The sequence below is a fragment of the Hydra vulgaris genome, chromosome 01 (assembly GCF_038396675.1).
Source record: "Hydra vulgaris chromosome 01, alternate assembly HydraT2T_AEP".
Taxonomy (NCBI): domain Eukaryota; kingdom Metazoa; phylum Cnidaria; class Hydrozoa; order Anthoathecata; family Hydridae; genus Hydra; species Hydra vulgaris.
The window spans coordinates 52,827,532-52,852,500 of record NC_088920.1 but is presented as its reverse complement, the minus strand read 5'-3'; the positions used below and the strand labels follow the sequence as shown (position 1 = coordinate 52,852,500).

General features: G+C 25.9%; 1 protein-coding gene across 1 annotated transcript in view; it reads right to left on the bottom strand.

Moving 5' to 3' along the window:
- Positions 1 to 24,969, bottom strand: part of LOC101241465 (tripeptidyl-peptidase 2) — a 79,008-nt gene that overhangs the window by 23,295 nt on the left and 30,744 nt on the right. Inside the window, exons 16-25 of the mRNA XM_065788573.1 lie at positions 16,966 to 17,003; positions 16,670 to 16,738; positions 15,936 to 16,047; positions 15,739 to 15,834; positions 14,994 to 15,055; positions 14,794 to 14,870; positions 10,170 to 10,267; positions 4,494 to 4,645; positions 4,003 to 4,119; positions 1,083 to 1,183 (exon numbers count right to left, since the gene is read on the bottom strand). Of these exons, the coding sequence (XP_065644645.1) occupies positions 1,083 to 1,183; positions 4,003 to 4,119; positions 4,494 to 4,645; positions 10,170 to 10,267; positions 14,794 to 14,870; positions 14,994 to 15,055; positions 15,739 to 15,834; positions 15,936 to 16,047; positions 16,670 to 16,738; positions 16,966 to 17,003 (922 nt within the window). The remainder of the gene's footprint in view (positions 1 to 1,082; positions 1,184 to 4,002; positions 4,120 to 4,493; positions 4,646 to 10,169; positions 10,268 to 14,793; positions 14,871 to 14,993; positions 15,056 to 15,738; positions 15,835 to 15,935; positions 16,048 to 16,669; positions 16,739 to 16,965; positions 17,004 to 24,969) is intronic.

The window sequence follows — 24,969 nt, the reverse complement described above, 5'->3', positions numbered from 1 at the left end:
ATTTCAACAGTATTTAACTTTTAAATTTATTAAATTTATATTTACAAATAAGAAAAATATTAAATGTTTTAAAATACTAAAAATCTTAAAATATTGAAGCTTTCTCACTTTTCTCAAATTCTAAATATCTGTTCATAGAAAGCTTGAAATGAAAAACTTTAAAAAAAACTTTTTTTTGACATTTTTCTGCTCCTTTTGTATAAATCGTATAAAATAAATAAAAATTACATCATTTACTATTTTTAACCTCAATCTTTAAATCAATTTTCATTATTAAATCTTGAAAAATTAAAATTTATATGCTTTCATTATTAATTGCAATTAATATTCTAATGAAAGAGAATATTAACTGCAATTAATATTCTGATGAAAGAGAAGTAATGATTGTGGAGATATTAAACCTAAATGTTAATAAGGCTTGTTTGCAATTTGTTTGGTCAAAGTGGTTTGTACATGTAGAGTGTAAAGATACAGACGAATAGATATTAACATTCGTTTTCCTAAAGAAAAAGGTACAGGCAAATAAAAGAATACTTAAAAAAATAAATAAAAATACTTGGAAAGCCAATAGAAGAATACTTGCAAAGAGTATTGAATATGGCTTTCCAACCACGGTCTAAAAGTCTGTTGTTTATTAGGAAATTGGATGTAGAAGTCTTGTGTTTAATGGGGAAATTGGATGTAGAAGAACGAAACGGTTTCAGAAAAATAAAACATAGTCAGATCAACTTAGGATCAATGAGGATAAGTTACAAAAAAGCTACAATATAGCCAGATGGGTAAAGATGGAGCATATTGCATTACAAAAAAAGTTCCTAAAATAATATTTTAAAAAAATTGCTCGAGATATGTTAGCATAAGTTATACTTTTTATAAAACTTATTACATTGTTTATATACAATTATTTTAATTAATATAGACAACTTAATATATAATAAATATATTTATTATATATTAAGTTGTCTATATTAATTAAAATAAGCACTTGCAACACAAACACACTAAACTCAAATAAAACTTTTAACTATATCTTAAACAAACAAATTTCAGTCATTTTACATGAACAGTAATAAAAATCTTACACCATAGGAATAACATGATGAGTAAGTGAACCAGAAGGCCCAATTTCTTCCATAGCTAAACTATTCGAAACATTTACAAGTGAAAATATATCACCTGGGAGCTAAAAAAATAAAAACATCAGATGAAAAAGCAAATATAGAACATAACATTGAACAAAATAAATATTACTATCCTTGTTATCTTTGTTAAAGAAATAGTTTACAATAATGTGTGTAATATTTTATTTTTTTTTAATATTATTATATATAATTCCTTATATATTCCTTTTTTAACATTTTTATATTTCCTAAAATAATTAGTTAAGAAATGCTGTATATAGTAAAGTTCATTGTAGGTAGCCAAATGATAAACTAGTTTAAAAAAAAAATCATTTGTCACTACTAAAAATACTGTTTAAATATATAAACACTACTAAAAATTAATAAAACACAGTTTAATACAACACAACTGCAACTAGTGTTTGCAAAAAGAAAATTTTAAATCCAAGATTGGAAAATTAAGTAACTATTCTATGCTTCAAAATTAAAACAAAACTTAATTCAATATATAGAAGTAATATTCAATATATTGAAGTAAATTAACTTAAACACAAAATTACAAAATTTTGCAAATATTTTTTTCAGATAATTTTAAGGACTCATTTAAATATTCAAGGGTCAGCTGGGACCCCACAAAAATTTTTTTATTCTAAAATTTTTATATCATTTTATTCAAGACAGAATGAACTTTTATACTTAGTTAGATTTGTGCAACAGTTTTTTGATAAAAACTAAAAAAAGGTAATATTCTACTTATGTTGGTCAATAATTAATAAATAATAATCAATTATTTGTAGCAAGAACTGACAAATAAATGTTTAAATCCTTAATTAATTCTGTCAATAATTAATAAAATGATCTATACTACTCACTATCACATATAGCAACACCAAACATGTTGAAAATGCTTTGATACGTCATGGAGAGCAAAGGAATATCATTAAGAAATTGTGCATTTAAATTCAATGTACCATCAACATTGATTGAAAGAAACAAAAGTAAAAACACAGGTCAACATTGAAGCAAAAGGCCAACAGCTTTATTAGTTGAAACTAAAAAGTTATTGATTCATTTAATTCAATGTTTTTGCAATTGGAGTTATGATTTGACACAAACCGATATAATTTCTATTGTTCAATACTATTTGAAAAACACCAAACAGGAGCATTTATTCAAAAATGGCAAACCTTCATTACAGTGGTGGTATGATTTTAAAAAGAGATAGAAACATGATGTAGTATTACGCAGAACAGATAACATTGAAGCAAACTGAAAGCGATCTTGCACTTCCAATATAATTGAAATATATTTTAACAAATACAAGAAACAATACAATGAAGGCAAAATTGATAACTTAGAAGCTTCACATATTTTGAACTGCAATGAGTGTGGTTGATGAGAGTGGTGACCAAGGAAAAATTTGAACTTTATGCTGAGAAGGAACAAAGCACACTCTTAAACTTAAAGAAAACAATGAAAAAATTAATAATACCGTACACAACTGTGTCAATGCATCAAGCTTCTACTTACCTCTTTTCGTCATTTATAAATTAAAAGTATACTTATATCAATCATGGTGCAAAAATGATCCAACCAACACAGTGTATACAAGATCAGATTCAGGGTGGATGGAGAAATAGAAATTTATAAAGTGATTGAAACCACTATTCATACCAGCAGTTAAAGTGATTGTTGGAGAACACATTCTTGTATTAGATAGTCACAGCACTCATTTCTCATTAAAAGTTATTGAAATATGTAAAAAAAGCGTCAAATTGGTCTGCATACCAGCTCATTCAAGTCATAATTTGCAGCCACTGGATGTTGGAACTTACCTGGAAAAATGTATTAAAATCATACCATGAATCATCAAAATGCAAAAACGTTGATAAATCTAATCTCACAATTTTATTAAAATTATTTTATATGAAAGTGGCAAGTGCTTCACTAGAACACACAAAGTCAGTGTACTCAAAAAAACAGGGTTATTTCCTTTTAATAAATCTAATATTGACCTATCAAAATTGAAAATAATAAAAACATTTGAAGATCCAGCACAAGAGCTAGCATCAAAATCAGACTATATCATAGAATTTCATACATCAATTTCTTTAATGTCAAATATTTCAGTTGAATATTATAACAAAACACACATTTCAATTAAAATTGGTTTAGAATCTGCAATGATAATATTTCTGCAACAAACTAATGACTCTGATAAACATATCCACAAATCTAAAAGAAACAATGTAAGAATTGAAGGAGAAGCTTTAACAGAAGTCAAAACAACGAAGAAAGTTCTAGCAACAAATGAAAAACAAAATAAAAAAAGGCTGTAAAATATAATATAGACTTATTATAGACTATGCAGACAATGCAAGCATACCAAGTAAACAGCAAAAAGTACTTCAATTTAAAAAGTGTAAAATACATTTCCAGATTCAATGGTTAAAAGTAAGAAAAATTTGTGTTGATTGTGATTTTGCAACCAAATATAAACTCTAAAATGTCAACAAGGCATTGAGTTTTTCTGTGCTAAAATTTACCTCCAAACTGAGTAATATATAGATATATATATTATTTTTGTTAATTTTCATATGAGTTGGTTTTCTTTCCATTTTTTTTTTCATTGATTATAACGATGATCAACTTTAGTTGAAAAAAATGTAATCCAGTCAAAAACCGTTTCTTGTAAAACTAATTTTAATAAATGAATATTATACAAAAATTTTTTTCTTACATATTATTATTATAGAAAACTTTTATATATTGAAAAAAATTTCCCATCAAAACTAATTAAACTTTCTGAATGTTGGCCAAAATTAATTTTTCCTATATACTTAAAATAAACACTTTAAAAAAAAAACAAAAAAAAACTTACTATTTGTATAACTGAATTATCTGGATTTAAACTGTGAAACCCTAATTCAAAAGAAAGATCTGAAGCTCCATTAACCATCCACCATCGTGCTAAACACAATTCCATTGTATATCCTCCCTAATTAAGAGAAAAACATTTATGTCATTTTAAAATGAATTTCCACTTCTATTATTTTTTTTAAACCAAAATTTAAAAATTTAATTTTCAAGTAAAACCTAAGCAAAAAATAGCATTAGAATTCCCAGAACTAAAAAAATATTATCTATACTAGAAATACCAGAAAATTGTTATCAACCTTTAAATAAACTTGTTAATAAAAATACAAAAACAACAATAACATAATTTCTTGAGATTTTTTTATAAAACAAATCATTTAATTTAAATTATTATTATGTAATTTTACAATATTTAATAAATAATTTATAATTAATATTTCTAATAATATTTTATATATGATATCTAATCTATATTAATTATTATTAACTTAATACCCGGACTTTAAAATGCAGTATTGTTTTAGCAGCGTCTGCTTTTAAAATCAGTTGTTTATGAAACTGTGTTTCAGAAAAAGCTTCTTCATCAATAAGTTGAACTGCATGAACAACATACTTAATACTTTCAGCTTTTGTACTTAATGCAAGTGCTAAAAATAAACAAAATAAATAAATAACATAAATAATAACATAAATAACATCAGGGTCAGTAATATTCAACTAACTTAAAGAAAACTTTGTGGGAGACCATCTCTAATTTAATTTTTACATATTATGCACATTTTACAGATAGGTTAAATTTCAGACTTCCAATTGCGACAAATTTAAAATTAAAGCCTTATAAATATGACACATCGGCTCTCCCTTTGTGAATGGTCAAAATACTACTCACTGTGGACCAGAAGACATATTAGGTTTGATGGAGTGTCACCTGGGTTTTTTTACTGATAAAGTATTTTTTTTATTATACTAACATGATTTAATCATATTTAAAATTAGTTTTACTTGCTAAGAGTGGAAAAAACACAAAACTCTGAACCCCCTCCCCCATCAACAAAAATGAGGGGTTGTTAATTTTATATGCCCATAAATCCTAAATGCCAAAGTATTTTTGGATGAAATTTGAAATCTATTGATTAATTTTGATTTAGTTTAGGTCAGTAAAAAAGTTTTTTTGAAAAACTATTTAACACAGGTGGGCATGAGGTGTCCTAAATTGTGGGTTATATTTTTCTCTTTGTTCCAATCCCACAACTTTTTCTAAGACAGCTTTACTTTACAATAAAATGAAAATGAAAATTTTTACAAAGTATAATTCCTATAACTATACAATATTATAATCTTTTAATTCCAAAATCAATAACAGCAGTTTTCAATCTATCTCATATTATCAATCAGTTTTCATAATCTCTATGATTTATATTACGTTATATCTTTGCCATGTAGGCTTAAACTTTGCATGAATTGCCTCACCACACTGTTCTGCATACTTTGACAAGTCGCATCCTGCATGCTTTACAAAAGGAAAAACATGACAGCATAAAATATGGATTTTCAATGACACTGTTAGTGTCTTTCCTAGAGAAAAAGCTGTCTCTTGTAGGCATAGAAAAGCGTCTTTAAACATGATATTTTGTGAGTCAGAATCAAGATTTCTTCTAAAACAAGCTTCTTTTACAGATTTAAAAGTTCTTAAGCTCTGGATTACAGGAAGTAGATATGGTACTTTAAGTTGCACTTCAAGTTGAAGTTCACCAATCAATTTTAAAATTTTATTTGCATTATTACCATCCCATCCAACTCCATGATATCCCCTTTTAATTATATAGTGTTTTTTCAACCACAAATCAAAACCATTTTATCGGTGTTAAGATATATTAGACATTTGTTCACAATGTTATCAAATTCCTTCATGGACGATCTGATAGATCCATTTTTAATATATGCTTCATAACATCAATATTGTTGATAGTTCTAAGAGTTCCTTTATCAAGCGTACATTCACCATTACATTACAACCAAGCTTTTTTACCTGCGTGTGATGAAAGACCAAATAATACATTAGCACATTTAAGATCAAAAGCAATATAACAGTTTACATCCTCAAGACTGAGTTTCTCAAGCACTAATCTTAGTTTTTCATATTTTTCAGGAATATCTTCAACAATTGCTATAATAAGAACTTTTTGAACGCCACTATTCATAAATTTATTTTCAGATTCTTGTTCTTCAAAAGCATTCACAACAACTTTAAGGAAGCCTCCTCCACCATCTAAATAAACTCGTACAAAACCTACACATGGATTTATACCTCTTTCTTTAACAATATGCAGGATTAAATCAAAAGGATTTTTAATATATACTAAATCTCTTATGATAGCTTCATTCTAGTTAGAAATAAATTCAACTTGTTCTACACTATAAAATTCATCTAGTTGTTCTTTAAGATTATCTAGTTTTTTAACTATATTTTCTTCCACATAGTCTCTTCTATTTAATCCAGTTCTAATTGTAGAACAAAGTTTTTTAGTAGCATTATCAGAAAGTTCAATAGAACATAGCATATTCTCCTAATTGTAAATAGTGACCAATTAAGTTGTCTACAGCAGCAGCTTGGGTACACTGATGAGAAATGCCTCGTCCAGTAACAAGAAAACAAATAATGCATACGTTTTCAGCTACTTTCGGTTAACTAAATGTTGGAATAGTGACACCCAAACATGGATCAGAAGATCGCCTTTTGTTGGCCCAATCAATCTAAAGCATTTCAGACCATAAACTAAACAAAATTCTACTACAACTTTACAGTAAATTATGCAAAAAGATTTGTTTTTAATAACTTGCTTTAGTTATCTTATAAATCTAAATATATGTTATAAATAATTGATTGTTGTATTTATTGCTAACAATTACATTACCAGGAATAAAAGACTACTCATATAGTGCATCCACACAAAAAAAATTAACTCTTTTACATAACATTGAAAAAGTATACATTTAATTGCTATTAGTATACAAAATACTTTAGCAACTTTAAGTCCCCATGATCCCCTAGAAAAATGGCCATTCTTGAAAAGGTATAAATTTCGTTTACAACTACCACATATGACATTAGGAAAACTTATAATATTTTTATCATAACCATCACATATGTAGAGCTTGATAATATCTTGTATTCGGGTGGTGACTTCAGATAGTGACTTAGATCTGGCACTTTTTTCAACCCAACACACTGCACAAACCAAATCACGTAAGAAACTGTTTCCGGACATAATATACTTGGTATTTTTATCTAATGAACTTGCTTGGTGATGTTAATGAAGTGAAATTACGCTAAGAGAACATCCAGACAGGTTTTATTAACAGAGAAGTGCTGTTTGATGTTTCAGCTTATTGAAAAAGTCCTATTTGTAGTCGAGTATACTAAATACACAACATTAACATTTTTAACTAAATTTAAATTTTAGTTTAAAATGATTGCCTGGCATATAAAAGAGATCTCCTACATAAAATTTGGAACTTAATTTAACTCTACTTATTCATTTTCACATTTTATTATTCAATTGATTTGACAATTGTCTTAGCAAGTGAAACTAATTTTAACTATGATTAAATCTTTTTACTATAATGATAACAATAACTTATCAGTAAAAAAATCCCAGGTGACACTCCATCAAACCTAAAATGATCTCTGGTTCACAGTGTACCCTAAAGCTTATTCTATTTACTTTTTGTCTTACTTTCATTTTTTTTTTCTCAAGTGTTTCATTTTTTCTAGAACTAATTTCTTGAAAGTTCTGTCTTTAAAAAAGTAAAAGATAGTTCTGTCTTTAAAATTCATATTAGAGAAAAATTATAACCTACTTTATAAAAAAAGTGAAATTTGCTAAAAAATGCCAAAATGAAGTTAGCTGTGGTATTTTTCTATTCATCAACATTTCTTTACATGTAAATTTTCTGACTAGCTACTATTGTCTGCAATAAACTGACAAAATATAAGCAGCATATTGCAGTTTAGAACTCAAATATATCTAAAAGTATATTGTCTATTTACCTAAAACACCTAATTTTCAGCCATTTTGAGATGCTTGTAAGTTTGATTAACATTTGTTTTGATCTAAGATTAACAACATGCAATACAATTAGACCCATCTATTTAAAAATGTTAAGATTTTAAACTTGTTATATTCACAAGCATTTTTAAATAACCCTATTTTTCAATTATCAATGGTTGAATGAATTATAAGAAACCAGTGCCCCTCTAACCTGCCTACTGACTCATGCGAGGGCCAAAAAAAAGATATAGTTAGTTGCCACCTGCTTGATCTGGTCTTTATAGTGGATAGGGGAACAAATAAAAAGACAGTAACTATTTAGAAACCTTCATTATTATTAAAATGTGATACTTTAAAAATTTTAAGTTGATTTTAAAATTGAAAGCATTACTTATTTTAATTCTATTTCATTATAGGTGATTAAATTACTAATAATTCAGTATACAAATAGAGCAGTGGATTGAGCCAATGACTATGTGAAGCAGAACAAGATAAATCAAAATTATTGAATTATTGTTAAATGTACTGTGTCCAGGCTTCACTTGCCTGGTGTGCTTCATATATAAGAAGTAAATTCTTATTAGTTTTAACATTGGAATTAACTTTAAATAAGTTTTGTTTTTAGCAATTTGTATTATGCAATTTTTTATAATTTTACCAGAAATAGATAGAAGAATCAAATGATATAGATAAGGTGGGATTGACATCATTTGCTCTTTTAAGGCCATATAATTGTATATTTGCTGAAAAATCTGGCACTCACAGTCTATGTTTGTATATGCCATAAAAATCCAAATCTTAGTGTAAAATTATTAAATAATGGTTGAAAGGTTAGAAATTGATAAGTAGTCCTTATAAATTGTTAAGTGCTCCTTAGAAACAGTAGTTAAAAGTCCTGGTGAGTTTCAAAAGAAAAAAAAAGTTTTTTCTTTAACAATTTTTATTTATCTTTATTAAAGAATTCTTTAATATCCCTTTATATATTATGGAAGCCTTTAAAAAAGCAGTCTTTTAAATCAAACAAAAAAAATAAAATAAGTCTTTTAAATTAACCGTTATTTTTCCACATTTTTGAAAGAAATCAAACATTTTTGACTTTGAGATATAATGCTCCTTAATTTTGTAAATTACATTTAAAGTATCACATTTGAACAATAACAAAGGTTTTAAAAAACTTACTGTCTCTTTTTTTGTTCCTCTATATACTATTAAGACCAGATCAAGTAAGTGGCAAACAACCCTATCTTTTTTTTTGTTAAGAAATAACTTATAATTAGTTGTAACCTTTTGCATGGGCCAATAGGCAGCTTATAGGGGCGCTGGTTTTTAATAATCCATTCAACCATTGGTAATTGTAAAAAAGGGTTATTTAAAAATGCTGGCATTTTTGTTGTGAACATAACAAGTTTAAAATGTTTGCATTTTTAAACAGATGGGTCTAATGGTCTTAGATTAATACAAAGTGTTAAAAAAATTGAGAAGCATCTCAAAATGGCTGAAAATTGAACATTTTAGGTGAATAGACAATATACTTTTAGATCTATTTGAGTTCTAAACTGCAACATGCTGCTTATATTATGTTCATTTATTACAGACAATAGTGGTTAATCAGAAAACTTACCTGTAAAAAATGTTGATGAAATAATGAAAAAATGTTGAAAAAATGTTGATGTTGATAACATGATGAAAAATACTACAGCTAACTTTATTTTGGCATTTTTTAAAGCAATTTTCAGCTTTTTTCTAAAGCTGGAAAGGTTATAATTTTTCTCTAATATGAACCAAGTAAGTAAAAACCACTTTTTTAAAGGCAGAACTATCAAGAAATTAGTTCTAGAAAAAAATGAAACACTTATTAAAAGTAAAAAAAAGTTATAAGGCTTTAAAGTGTCTATTTTGACCATTCAAGAATCATGGAGAGACAATATGTTGAATTTATAAGACTATAATTTCTAAACCACTACAAATGGAAGTATGAAATCTCAAATTTAACCTATCTACATAATGCACATAATATTTAAAAATCAGGAAAATCAGACAGGCCATTGGTTGAAATATAATGAACTATTCCATCATCAAAAAGATAACAAAAATGTGACAACAACAACAGCACACTTACAAACCCAGTTAACTTCTTTTGGCACACAATAAAACCACCTGTGAACAACTTGAGAATTAAACAAAATTGCATCTTTATTGATGATTGATCCCTCAAAACTAAATAATAGATTTAAATACAAGTAAATACCTATTTTGTATGTGTTCATAATAAGTGTGTTTAGGCGTGTATATACATTCCTGCTGATGTAAACTAATATTTTGCTTTTAAATTAAATAAATAAAATCTTGACATAAATCTAATTTTTCAGACAATAAAAAGAAAAGAAAAATAAAAAAATAAAAAAAATTTTTTTTGATGCTAATAAATGCCTTTCAAACATAGATAGAGCCTGCACAAACCCAAACCCTTTCTCAATGTATATAGTAAAGTCCCAGTAAATAGCTATATCAGTAATTTTAGTACCTGTCTAAATAATATTTAGAATACCTGCTTGAAATGTGTTGATTAATTAAAAAACATGTTGAAATAGACTTAAATTTATGTGAAATAATTGCCTTCACATGGCATGTATAATAAGGGTCATGTTAAATTGACCAATTCTCTATATAGTCTTTTTATTTCAATAATTTTTAGTAAGTGGAAGAAAATAGTCTTGAAAATCATTGTTTTGAATGATTAATGATAAGTTAACATCTTATGATAAAACTGTAAACTTCTTTAAAAAAACGGGCTTATTAATTTTTTTCTTTATTAAGTTTTTATTAATTTTTTTAAATACCATCCAAATGCTTATTAGGACCGACCTTAGTTAATTCAATTTTAAGCAAATAAAAATTTGAATGTAAAGTTTTTTTTCTTATGAGAAAGAAAGTTGTCTCTTTAATGTTTGTTAAACTCGCAAACTTAACTAAGTATCTAAGCACATTAATTACATAAATAATTTTATCGTGACATATGCAGAACAAATTTTTCCCTTTGTTTTGATTGTTTAAAAATTTAAAACCTTTTAACAATTCTCTCTCTTTCGCTTGTTAAAGTACATAATACCTTAATACAGGGATGCGGAGTCCCAAAAAGGACTTCGGATTTGAAAGTCACAAAAAGATTACTTTATCCTAATTTTTAGTGTCCAGGAGCTCTAAAAATATAAATAAGTTTATGGACTACTAATAGGAAAAAAAATTAAGACTTTTAGGTTAGAGAAACAATCGTTTTTTGAACCCGGAGTCCTTAGGTAAAATGGCGGCAAAGACTCCAGGACTCTGGGCTTAAAAACAATAAGTTTCAAGTCATTAGATCTCATGAACTTTTTTCTTATAGCAGATCATAAGTCAACAATCATGTTTAGAGCTTCTGGACACTACAGACTACAGCCGGAGTTCTTTTGGGACTCCGCACCCCTGCCTTAATATATAATTTTTATATCTATAGAACTTTAAAAATATTTTATTTTGTATTTTATAAAATTGGAAAAGTTTAAAAAAAAAGAAAAAAAAAACTTTATAAAATGCTAAATAAATGCTAGAAATCAAAACTAAGGAGATATTGCCTCATTGCAAGTAAAACTTTAAAACTTGATATAAATTTTAACATTATATAATATTAAGAGATATTAAGTAAGATATTTGCATACACTTTTGTTGACATTTGCTTATTAAAAAGTGTTGCAACTCTTTCATGCCATTAATACAGGTTTAATGACTGTCACAAATTCTGTGCAAATACAAATGAATTAGCATTAATACTATTAAGTTGCTCAGTATAATATGTAATAAATATATATATACACACCGGGCATTGTCTGACATTTGTCTGGTAAAAAACAACATCTATCGGTCATTTTGTCCGACATATGTGCATTTATTTTCTAATAATTTTAGTTGTTCCAAAATTATTAATAAATTCAGTATTGAATATAAACTTTATTTTTTGAACTTTTTATTTTTTATACAAAACAAAATTGAAGTTGAACACAGCTATGTTAAAAAAATACGTCATTTTTTTGAGTTAATTCATTTTTTAAAAGACGCCAAAGCATTACATTTTTTGAGTTAAGTAGCCCGGTTTTTATCATTCATATTTATAAATTTGAATTTATGTAACTATAAATTTAAATTTATAGTTTATTATTAATTTTTTTTTGTCCGATGTTTTTTATAAATTTCAAACAAATATTTTAGCTTGTAAAACCCTTTTTAAATTTATTTTATAAAAATTTCAACATAATAGTTATTTTAATGCTTATAGAAATCAGTGCTTTTTATTACACTATTAGATTTGATGCTAGTAAACGACTGGGGCTGGTATTTGACTGTGGCCAAGGCTGGTTCTATGGACGGTACTGCATAAGCAATAGTGCATATTGACTTGTTTTTATATATCATATCAATATGCACCAATATTTATACAATTCCAGTCATAAACCTTTAGCTCAGGTCAAATACCAGCCCCGGTCATTTACTATTTGTTGCATAACGTTTGTTTTCGCGCTAAAAATTTTTGCTATTAAATGTTTATAAAAATAATCCTAAAAAAAGTTTGAAAAGATTTATAAAAAAATACATATTTATATAAATGTAGTTACATGTAATATATTTTGATAATTTAATTAAAATGTGTTTATTGTAAATATAATTAATTTGTTACTTTATTTAATAAAGTAATAAGTAAACTTAATAATTTATGAATTTAATAATTTTGTATTTTTATAATACATTTCTATTACATATTTAATTATGTGTTTACTTACATAATTTATGTATTTAATATATTTACATAATAATTTATGTACTTAATAATTTAAACGCATTTTGCATAACATAGTAATTTTTAAAAAACATAATATGGATATATTTTTCTTTTCAAATTGTAGTTTTTTGATTTTAGATTTTTTCTTTTTCTTTAAGATTTTCTTTTTGATAGATAATTTATCTTACAAATTTTCTTTTTATTTTCATTTGTAAAAACAAAATATTTTAAGCGTGTTCAGAAATGGCATTCAATCATGCTTTCTTAATTTTTATCAGACATGTCCAGCAAACTTGAGTCTTTACCGGACAAATTGTTTGGTGAAAAAAAGTTTGTTATTTCGAGCCCTGTATATATATATATATATATATATATATATATATATATATATATATATATATATATATATATATATATATATATATATACACACATATATATAGATGAACAATACTTTAGATCACAAAGGAATAATAAATAATAATTTAACAGAATATCAAGTTTTGTGAAAATGAAATTCGTTTGCTAAAAAAATAAATAACTCTTTTATTTATATTTACTTATTTTAGCAACAACAATAATAATATTTAAAAAAAAGATGCATCAATAAGACAGATGTTCAAGTTCAGCAACTAAAACTAGCTTATCTGTATTTAAAACACACTTGTGCAGATTGTCTAAAATAAAAAGAGCAAGGTCATGTAGAGATAAAAACTAGAATAGGAGCAAGAATTAAAGGCAAATGAGAATACAGAACAAAAAAAATCAGAGAAAACATAATGTAGGGAATTTATTTAATACTTATTTTTTTCTGAATTTTATATAAGCTAAAATTTGCTACTACAAGCCTAAGAGAAGCACGTGTAGAAATCAAATTCAAAAATCTGTTCAAAATTCATTCTTATTTTATGATTTACCATCGAGACTTGAATATAGTTGCATCATCAGCAAATAAATTTTAGTAGTAAGATTATCAAGAAAATTATTCATGTCAATAAGAAACAATATGAGACCTAGGATGGAACCTTGTAGTACACCTGAGGTTACTTCATTAATGCAAATAAATCAGTTAAATTACAAAATAAAATATTAAAAAATAAAATTAATTGAAACCTTCAATTAAAGTTTTCATTGAAAAAAAAAAAAAGAAGATTTTTATGAAATACTTTAAAGACTTTTTTGGATTCATTTCTAAAGTTTTTATAATACCTAAAACTTATGATGCATATTATTTGATTACATATTTTTACATGATTCTATTGGTCTGTTTTTTTATCTTATACATGATTCTATTGGTCTGTTTTTTTATCTTATACATGATTCTATTGGTCTGTTTTTTTATCTTATACATGATTCTATTGGTCTGTTTTTTTATCTTATATAAAACAAAAATGCAACTTTTTTTTTTTTTTTATTGCTATCTCAAGCAAAAGTTATAAAAAAAATTAAAAAAGTCCCATTTTTGTTTTGAAGTGAACTAACATGTATTAACAATTATTCACTAACTTCTACAACCATTTTGTTTTATTTATTGATAGATAAAGTGAACATACTTTAAATCCAAAAAACTGTTTTAAAGTGAACAAAAAAATTTTTTTAATTTTTTTTTTCAATACTAATTTATATATATATATATATATATATATATATATATATATATATATATATATATATATATATATATATATATATAAAAAGTAAAAAATAAAATTAATATTCTCGTTTTAACCTGAAAATTTTTTTATAGTTTTTAACCTGAAAAAACTATAAAAAAATTAAATCACTCAAAAAAAAACAACATATTTTTAGATACTAATAAACAATTAACTCCCTTGAAATCTCAAGTAATAAAACTTCTATCAAAAAACTAACTTTTAACTAATATTATAAATATTATATAAGAATTAACATGCAACAAGAAAAAAAACCTCACCTCTCTGGAACTATGACTGTAATTGGAACACGAATTACTGGACCTATTTTTGAATTTTCCTCACTGAATCCTTGGACCTATAAATTTGTTATGAAGTATAGAACTAATTATAAGAAATATAACTATAAATGTAAATAAGAATAAGATATAAATGTAGTAAATATTATTCACATATTTATATATATATATTAAAACGTTACTTCAGCATAATGGTAACCAGGCGACAAGCTAGAAGTTTTAACAAGAATAACAACTTCTCTTGCTAAAAGTTGAAAAAACAACTATATTATAATAAACAAGATTATGCTAAGAAAAAAGTTTTTCAAAAAAATCTCAAACAAAAAGTCTAAACTCAAGCAGCTTTTGGTTCTAAAAACCAAAGTTGAGACAAATTTTTAGGAAAAAGTTTTGAAATTGTTTATATTATAAAATTATTATGAAGTCCATCCATGAAATCCTCTCCGATCAATTTTTAGCCAATATTCTTTCAAAAGTGAGTTGTTTGACTTAAAGCAATGTGGAAAAAAACAAAAACAAATAAACATTTTCTAAATTTTTTTTTCAGAAGCTTCATGATATCATTATTTATATCATGTGATGATTGGTCCACAAAAAACTTTGGAAGCCATATAATAGAAAGTTTAAAACTTTTAAGTCTCAGCTCAAAGTTGATATTTTTTAATAAATAAACTTGACATTCCATTAAAGCCAAATCTATTAATCTAATCAGAAAAAATACTAAAACATCACATTAGAAATTAATACAATAAAATAATCAATTAACTTATTGGCAACTAATTTTTAATATTTTATTTTGCTTTTTATATTATTAGCCAAACAATTGGTTGAAAACAAAACCAAATTATGAAACAAAAATAAGAAATTTGAAACTTTAAAAAAAAAAATAGAAAAAATTACAAAGAACAATTAATAAACTTTCATTACCAACATTACAAAGGTAGATATTTGACGGACAAGATACCCATGATTGGGTGCTCAATAAACTGACTTTTAGGCTGAATGTTGCTTGAAACTCTTTATCTAAATAATAATGCTTTAATCAAAGTATTAACCTCACTTTCCAATAAAGTAAACTTCCAAAAATGTAGAAGAAAATAATGAAAAAAAAAAGAGTATAAAACCTGTATTTTTGTTGAAATTAGGTTGTATAGTGATAGTATATCTTTCCAAAGATGGTGATAAATCTTTTAATTCTCTAATGTATATTCCACGTTTATTGTTAGCACAAATTATCTATCAATTCATTAATTCAAATTTTATATTGTATTATATAGAATAATGTATATCATAATGAACACTCATATATTGTATCATATTGGACACTCAATCAAACTATTAACAGCATTTAACCAGTGAGTCATAATCACCCTTGGAATACAATATATAGTATTCAACACTATTGTATTGCACTCAATAATCATATACTGCATTCAACACTTGCATACTCTATTCAAGACTCATACTTTATTCAAATACTACAATTTTATACTTGAAAACTTTTTTATTTAAATTTAGATACTTACATCAAATAATAAATAATTTAAGATGTTATCATTAAGATTATTCATAAAATGAATATATATATATATATATATATATATATATATATATATATATATATATATATATATATATATATATATGTATGTATGTATGTATGTATGTGTATATATATATATATATATATATATATATATATATATATATATATATATATATATATATATATATATATCAAAAATATAACATAAATATGAAAAAAAATTTAATATGTTAACATTAGGATCATTCAAAATGTAGTTGTATTTAAATTAAGATTATTTAAATATAAGTCGTATTTATATTAAATACTTACATTAAATGATAAATAATTTAAGATGGTATTATCGGGATTATTCATAATGTATTCATATGATTTTTCAACCTAAAGTTAAAATAACATTTAATACAATAAAATCTCAATTCTTAGCAATTTTAAATTTTTTAAGCAACAACTAAATTATAAGGTTCTGAGACAATTCAGAGACAACAGGGTGTATTATGTATAAGAAGAAACTTATTTTCATATGTTACTGGATGCCTGAGAAATTGAGAACTTTTAAAAAACATGTATTTTAAAATAACTCTTAAATTTAATATTAAGAACCATACTTGAATCATACCATGACCTTGGGTACATTCAGACAATCCTATAAAAACATAATTATACTAATTATGATAATAAATACAATTTTATGCATAAATGTTATACATCAAAAATTTTAAAACTTATATTTTTAAAATGAATTGAGAAAACAGGGGAGTCTGGTAACTAGTTGTTGGTAGGTGATTCTGGTATAGCATAATTATTCTATTTGCAATTATTTAATTAAATCATAAAAACTTATGCTTTTTATTACTATAACTTTCACAAAACTTACTTTAAAATTAAAAACTACTAAGCAGAGTGTTAGACAGCCTGAATAACGCAATGTTAGCACCGCGTTTAACGCAGCGCTTCCAATTTTTTTTAAATTTCCCAAAAGGTTATTAACAGGCTTAGATTTAAGGTGTTACGCAAGACTCATTGTAATACTTGGTACTCGAAACGAAGAAAATAATTTAGTTAAACGAGAACAATTACTTTTTTTACAAGAAAAAAAGCGTAGCAAGTCATTCATTCAAAAATAAAATAAAACTTTATTTTTTAACTGACGACGTTGATCTTAAGTTTTATTTCGCTTAATACATAGTTTTTTTATTCGCTTTTTTTATTTTAAACATTTTATTTACAATAAAAAATTTTAAACCAACAAATGCTGTTAATCTTTAGTTAGAAAAGTAACAAAGATTTTAGCATAGTAATTATTCAAAAAAAGAATTTTGTGGAGGTAAATGTCATTTTGAAATTACTTTTAAAAAAAGATTAAAAAGGTTTTTATTAAGGTATTTAAAAATACTGTTAGTAAACTAAATTTGCTTGTGACACATTTTAGTGTAAACATTTTAATATTAATTAAGTTATTAAATCATTTGTGCTTATATATGTTAAAAACTATTTGCAATTTTTACAATTTTTTTTTAAATTTACAAATCAAAAATTTTAATAACAAAAAAAAAAAAGTTTAATTTAGTAAAACAAAAATTACAAATACAAAAATCAATTTTATTTTAATTTACACATACTAAAGTTACAACTAAAAGAAATATGTTGCTAATACTTATTTGAGCGGTCAACCAATCTCCCCCGGCCGTAGTTGCTTATTGAATTTAATTCTAAAATACCACGAAGCAGTGAAAGTTCTTATCACTAACTTTTTATTCGACCGAACTTTGACAAATAGAGCATCAAAGGCATTGACACTCTATTTGTCTAAAACAACAAAATCTTTTTTAACAACGAAAATTTTTAAATTTCTAACATTCTATTTTAAAAAAGTTCTATTCCATTGAAAAACGTTTTGCTTCAAAGACCTTATTATTTTTGAATAAAATTGACGCTCTATTAATAATTTAGATTCAAGTTAATAAAATAAATAAGTTAATAAATAATGGAACCACTTCCAATTTAAGAACAGTGTTTAAAAAAGTAGCATACCCTGTTTTTTTAAACCAGGGTTTAAATCTCAAAAAAATCTTTAAAGTCTACTTTGTTCCAAAAATAAACATACACTACCAGTTAATTCCTATTGGGTTTATAAACTAAAGTGCTCTTGAGGCAAATGTTGGTGAAACAGGACTAAAGATATCGACTCAGATATGCCCATATCAAACAAGTGCACAACAAGGTAAAGGAGAAAATTCAGCAGTAAAACATTTCAAAATTTGTCAGGGAAATTTCCACTGAAACTTAAAATTTTCAAAACTATTTTAATGGAATTAAAAAAGGGAAATTCGATAAGCAAAAATGCAGACAAAAACTTGTTTAAAATAATGGAATTTTAGATCCCATAAAAAGCGGAGAAACTTTATTTCTCCACTTTTTATGGACTTATTAGCATTTATTAATAAATTATTAAACTAAAAGAAGCAACCATTTGAAACATTAAATAAATATTATAAAAGTTAGGCATGATTATAGATAGAAGTTCAAGTAAAAAAATTTTTTTGAGCATAAATACTATTTTTTTAAAAACACTCAGAATTTACACATTTGAAAAGAATAAATTTTTTTTTTAAAGAACATGCAAATCTATCACTTCTTGCAAGTGGAAGGCTTGAAAGATTTTAAAGACTTTTTTCTTTCTCAAAAAGGGTTTGAAAATTTCTTGCATAATGTTAAATTTCAAGGAGAGCAAGACCTAGCAGATGTTGAGGCTGTCTCAAAATTAATAACAAAAGTTTCATAATTTATTAAAGATATAGAAAAAGCTATTGTCTCAAACCTTTTTTTAAATAGCAAACACCAAGTTAAAAACAAAGACAGCGTTACCCTTCACATGTGAAGTAATCTTTTGAGGAATTGTCTAGTAAATCAATGATAATAAATGCTACCTTTAATCCCATAGGAATGAAAAACCTACCTTGACAACAAAATGCCTTCAAATAATGGAAAATACTATTTTAAAAAGAAATATAAAAAAATTCAATCAAAAACTATTGTAAGGTTATTTGAGAAACACAAAGAAACAAGTGTGCAAAACTATAGTCAACAATGTACATCAATAGTAAGTGAAAATCTTCATCAGTCTACATCCGTAGTAAGCAAAAGTTCTTATCAGTCTACATCAGCAGTAAGTGAAAGTCCTCATCATACTACACCAGTAGTATACCAAAGTCCTCATCAGTCTACATCAGCAGTAAGCGAAAACAATGTATACACAGTTCCTTTAACTTCAGTTCTTGGAAAAAGAAAAAAAAAGAAAGTCAAGCCAGCACAAATACCAATCAAAAATATAGAAGACCTACGATTTAAAACAACAGAAAAGTATGAGGTGTTATTTTCCAATTTTTTGTATTCCTCATCAAAACAAGGTTAGTTTTGTAAAGTTTGCATATTGTTTGCCTCTGGAAAAAAAAGTAATTGTGCACTTATTGAAAACCCTGGCAAATTTGCAGATCGCCCCTCGGAGCGTGCTAATGATCACTTAAATACGCATGGGCATACTATAGCTTTAAAAAATAAACAAGCTTTTGATGAAATAACTAAGCAAGATTCGAATATCTATAAAATGCTGCGTGAAAATACTTTTCAAAAGAAACATTAAAAACAAGTAACTCTTGGTTCGTTATTAAAACCTTCTTTCGAGAAGACATGTATGTTGCATTTGCTGGGCTAGACATTTTGTCTAGCCCAGCAAATGCAACATACATGTCTCCGGAATATATTACTAAGTATATAAATAATATCTTTGATTTTGTCAAAAATCCTTTACTCCAGTTACTTAGAAATGGTAGGAGTTTTTCTTTTTTTTGGGATGAAACTTCTGATATTACTTCAATTGAACTATACATGCCACTTTCGAACACAACGGCATCGCAAAAGAACATTTTATAGGAATAGTTCCTTTAAGTAAACTCACCGGTTCTAGTCTATCAGCTCCAAATGTTTTTGATGTTATTCAAAAATTTTTTAGAGCTAATATCTCATTTAAAAATGCTCGCTTTGCTTGTATGGACACAACAAGCATCAATTCTGGTATAAAAGGAGATTTAAAAGCCTACATCGAGGATGCTGTGCCACTGTGTGTTTGGGTTGGTTGTACAAGTCATAAACTTGCGTTATGTTTTAAACATATTTTAAAGGATTTTCCTACTATTATAGAGGTAGATATTTTTTACTTAACATATGAAAGTTTTTTTAAGTACCTAATTGAGTACCTAATTTGCTGCATTCCTGCAGGAATGCAGCAAATGCATGGCTAGTGCCATGCATTTGCTGCAGGAATGCTCCGAAATCTATGGAGAACTAGAAACAATAGTTCCAGTGATTCCAAGTGTAACTCGTTGGACTGCACATGATCAAGCTTGTTTAGTTGTGTTCAAAGGTTATAAACCAATTTTATAAGCTTTGTCAACATGCTATACCGAACAAAAAGAAGCAGAAGCACTCTGGCTATTTATACAAGCGAGTTCACAATCTAACATTGCAACAATATTAATGCTCTTAGATGTGTTTGAAGCGATTCGCTCACTTGTGCTAGCACTGCAAAGCTCGCAAGTAGAAATTAGTCTCAGCGACATTCCAACTTACGTCAATCAAGTTAATCATTGTTTAGATGATTTTATTTCGGTTACTCGACGAAAGTATTTCCTTGAAATAAATTTTATTGAAATGAAATCAGTGACTGATGAAATAACTTTTTCGTTACCAGCCACAAGTCGATTAAAAAAAAATAAAAACTTTGACCTAAGTTAGTTTAAGTTAAACATATTTAGCTCTTTTGTTAACAGTTTTAAAAGTGAACTAAAAAACACTTTTGCGCAAATGGAATTTTGGCAATCGCTTTCAGTTTTTGACTCAAGACGATTGCCTAAAACACTCAGCCAACTGTCTAGTTATGGTAAAGAAAACTTAGAGCAACTCATAACTCGCTATGGCAGATCAAAAAGCAGTAACAAATTTGGAGCATTACACATTCAAGTTCCAGATATCTCAGAAACCGAGACAAAAATCGAATTTGAAAGTTTCAAAATTATGTTATATACTAAACGCCGAGAATGGGAAAACAGTTTCGATATATGTATATCGAAAGAAAAAGATCAAGAAGCAGTCAATAATTTAATTAAGTCAAGAATCAACTTTACGCCTCAAGAGTTATGGAAAGTGTTTAATAATGACCCTGTTTTGATGAGTGTTTATGCTAATTGTATGTTTTTAACTAAGTTACTCATTATATTTCCTTTAAGTGATTGATTACGTTGTAAATTGAAAATTTACAACGTAAATCTCATTTGATTTTATTATTTGAGCTTACAGACAAATTGGTGAATATTTAATGTTTGTAGTTTTTTTACAGAATATTCTTGGTAATTTCTTGTATTCCAGCCGTGTTTTTACAATTTTTCTTTGTAGCAGTTTACTGAATTTTTATTTGTATGCAAAATACAACCTTTTTGTTCACACAGCAAGTGCTAAGCTTTAAAGCTAATGGTTTTAATAATCATTATTTTGTGTATTAGATATTATTGGGCGACAAAACTTTCTGCATAATCACCTAGTTTTCTTATCGCTTTAAACCCAATTGTTACCTAAATAAGCAAGCTTGTATGTCGAGAAACTCTTGTTTAAAACCCGCATAGCGAGCCAAGTTTATCTGAAAGCTATCAACCTTATGATATAAATAATTATTTTTTCTTATCGCCAATGATGTTTAAGGCAAAGTTTAAAACCATGAAAACATTTTAAATTTGCACTAACAAATTATTTATTGATAAAAGTTATATCATAAAATTAGCTTGCAAAAATATGACTGTGTAAATAATAAAAAAGATTTAAAAAAGGTTATAAGTATTTTAAATAAATTATTAAAATTTTCCTTATAATGTATGTTGTTTTTAAAGACAGCTGTTATTTTAAAAATAGTTTTCGCTATTAAAAAGCAACATGAACGTTAAAACTAGAGAAACGTTAAAATTGTTAAAAAAGTTCTGTTGTAAAAATTTTTTATTCTATACTAAATAATCATTTAAACTTTTTTGAAAAATGTAATATATTTTTTTATCATATTGAAGGTTATTTAAACAATATTTCTTTTAATTATTGTTATTTAAAAGCAAGTTACCTAATTAAAGGAGTTAAAGTAAAGGAGATCAAAGTATCACATCATTAATTATTTATTTGCAAATAAAAGATCACTGTTGTTTTCTTTCTAGCAAAGAAAAGACACGATTGCTAAGAAAGAAACAAGTTGAAAATTAATCTGTTTTAAAATTTTGCATTTATAAAATATAAATATTTTGTATTTTCATTATATTTTATATATATTTTATTAGTACTGGGTATTGGCGCAACAAGATTTGCCTGAAAAATTTTGTTAAGCATGAACATTTTTTTTTTTTTTTACTCATTAGCCGACAGCAACTTAAATTCCCAATATTATGAAAACGCTGTATAAATTTTATTCCTGGCTAACACCCTGCTAAGTTTGTTGTTATTATGTAAACATAAAGAAATGTGAATAAAGAGTTACTACTGTAAATAATATTAATATAAACAAAAAACAATAGTAATAATATGAAGCAATATCAAATAGAGTATGGTGGGGTAATGTTTGTTTATGGTGCAATGTAGGTCTAGTCAACGTTTATCAGTTTTTCAGAAAGAAGGCTTTAGGTAGAAGCTTTTTCTTCTGTATGTTAGAGGTGGTTAAAACAGTTCTCTAAAATTTAATTATCAACTTATTAGGCAAATTCTTAAATATATTTTTGATTCAAAATGGCTCAAAAATTTAAACAGAGATTTTTATCAAAAATTCTTAAACTTCAAAAAAAAAAAGGTATTAAAATGGGCTCTAACATATAGAAAATAATTTATCTGAAAAAAAACTTACTAGAAAATTATGCCCAATTAGTTTCAAGATAGAAATATGCATAGTTTTTTTGAAATTTATGACATAATCGGATGTGGTAATATGGGTCTTTACAGATTGACTTAATCTGATTGTGCTGATAAGAATCTGATACTTATACAGCAATAAATAATTAAAAATTAAAATTAGTATAAATAAGAAGCCTGATTATATTTCTAGATTCAATTTTCTAGATTCATGTCACTATGGATTCATTTAAGTGATCATTAAAAATGTAATGATAATATATTTTTCTATTAATGCAGTGTAGCAGTTTTGAAGCATAGCACATTAAATAAACACGATGTTTTTGTAGGATGATGAATCTCTAGTAATAATCTATGAATCTCTAATACACAAAAGTTTTAATTTAGTTTCTGCTTAAAACTCTTACTTAAACAAAATTTCATCACTTTTTAAAGTACTTAAACTTTCAAATTTGAAAATCATATATTCAACATGGAAAATTATAACGTGATTTATTTTATATATTTAGTTAAATTGTAAAAAAAAACTGTGAATCGCAGTAAACCTCTACATTCTTTATAAAACATATAGCAGAGATAGAAAAAAATTAATTTTGTATTTCTAATTTGGTGCTCTGAACATGTAAAGTTTTGCATTTAAAATATCTATTGAAGTACTATGATTTTTAAACTTTTGCTCAAATAATTTAACTATAATAAATACTCAATGACTCCAGTCACATTTTAATTTGAGTTGGTTTATTTCATAAAAAAAGAAAACGTGAAAAAAATAATAAAATAGACCCACATTACCCCACTCTATGTGGGATTATTGAATACAACTCAAACCAATGTTCCTTAGACAATATTAAAAATTATATATAAACTTTTTGTATTAAAAATTTAATTTATTAAAAATGATGTCTAATCACGACTTTAAGATTAAGGGAGTGGGACGGGGTAAGTGATTTTGTGACGATTTGTTACAATGGGGAGGGTTATTCAATTTTGTGATGCAAAATTACTTTTTTTTATTCAGCCAAGAAAATTTAAAATATTATGGTATCTAACAACAAAAATTGAGTGACATAATTTACGGACAACCCATGAAGACATCAAACATGTGCACTGCTGATGTTTAGAACTTTAATCTTTCTTTTTTAAATTTATTTTAATTTCTCTTTTTCAAGTTTTAAAAGAAAATTTTTAAACAACTTCAACAGAAAATTAAAAAAGCTGTTAAAAAAGTGACATCATTATGTTTAGTCTGAGTATATTTTTAATGAGCTAATTTTTTACTTTTACTTGAGCAATCTTTTCGACCAGTAACATTTACTTGAGCAATCTTTTCGACCAGTAACATTTACTTGAGCAATCTTTTCGACCAGTAACATTTACTTGAGCAATCTTTTCGACCAGTAACATTTACTTGAGCAATCTTTTCGACCAGTAACATTTACTTGAGCAATCTTTTCGACCAGTAACATTTACTTGAGCAATCTTTTCGACCAGTAACATTTACTTGAGTAAAATTTCAAGTAACAGTACTCTTACTTGAGTAAAAAATTTTGTCACTTTTTCCAACACTGATAGCAACATTTTTTGTTAAATAATTTCAAACTGTTACAATTCGATCAGTAAAACTGTTTTACTACTGTTAATCTAGTACTGCTTTACAATAATGTGTTTATTATTTGTAA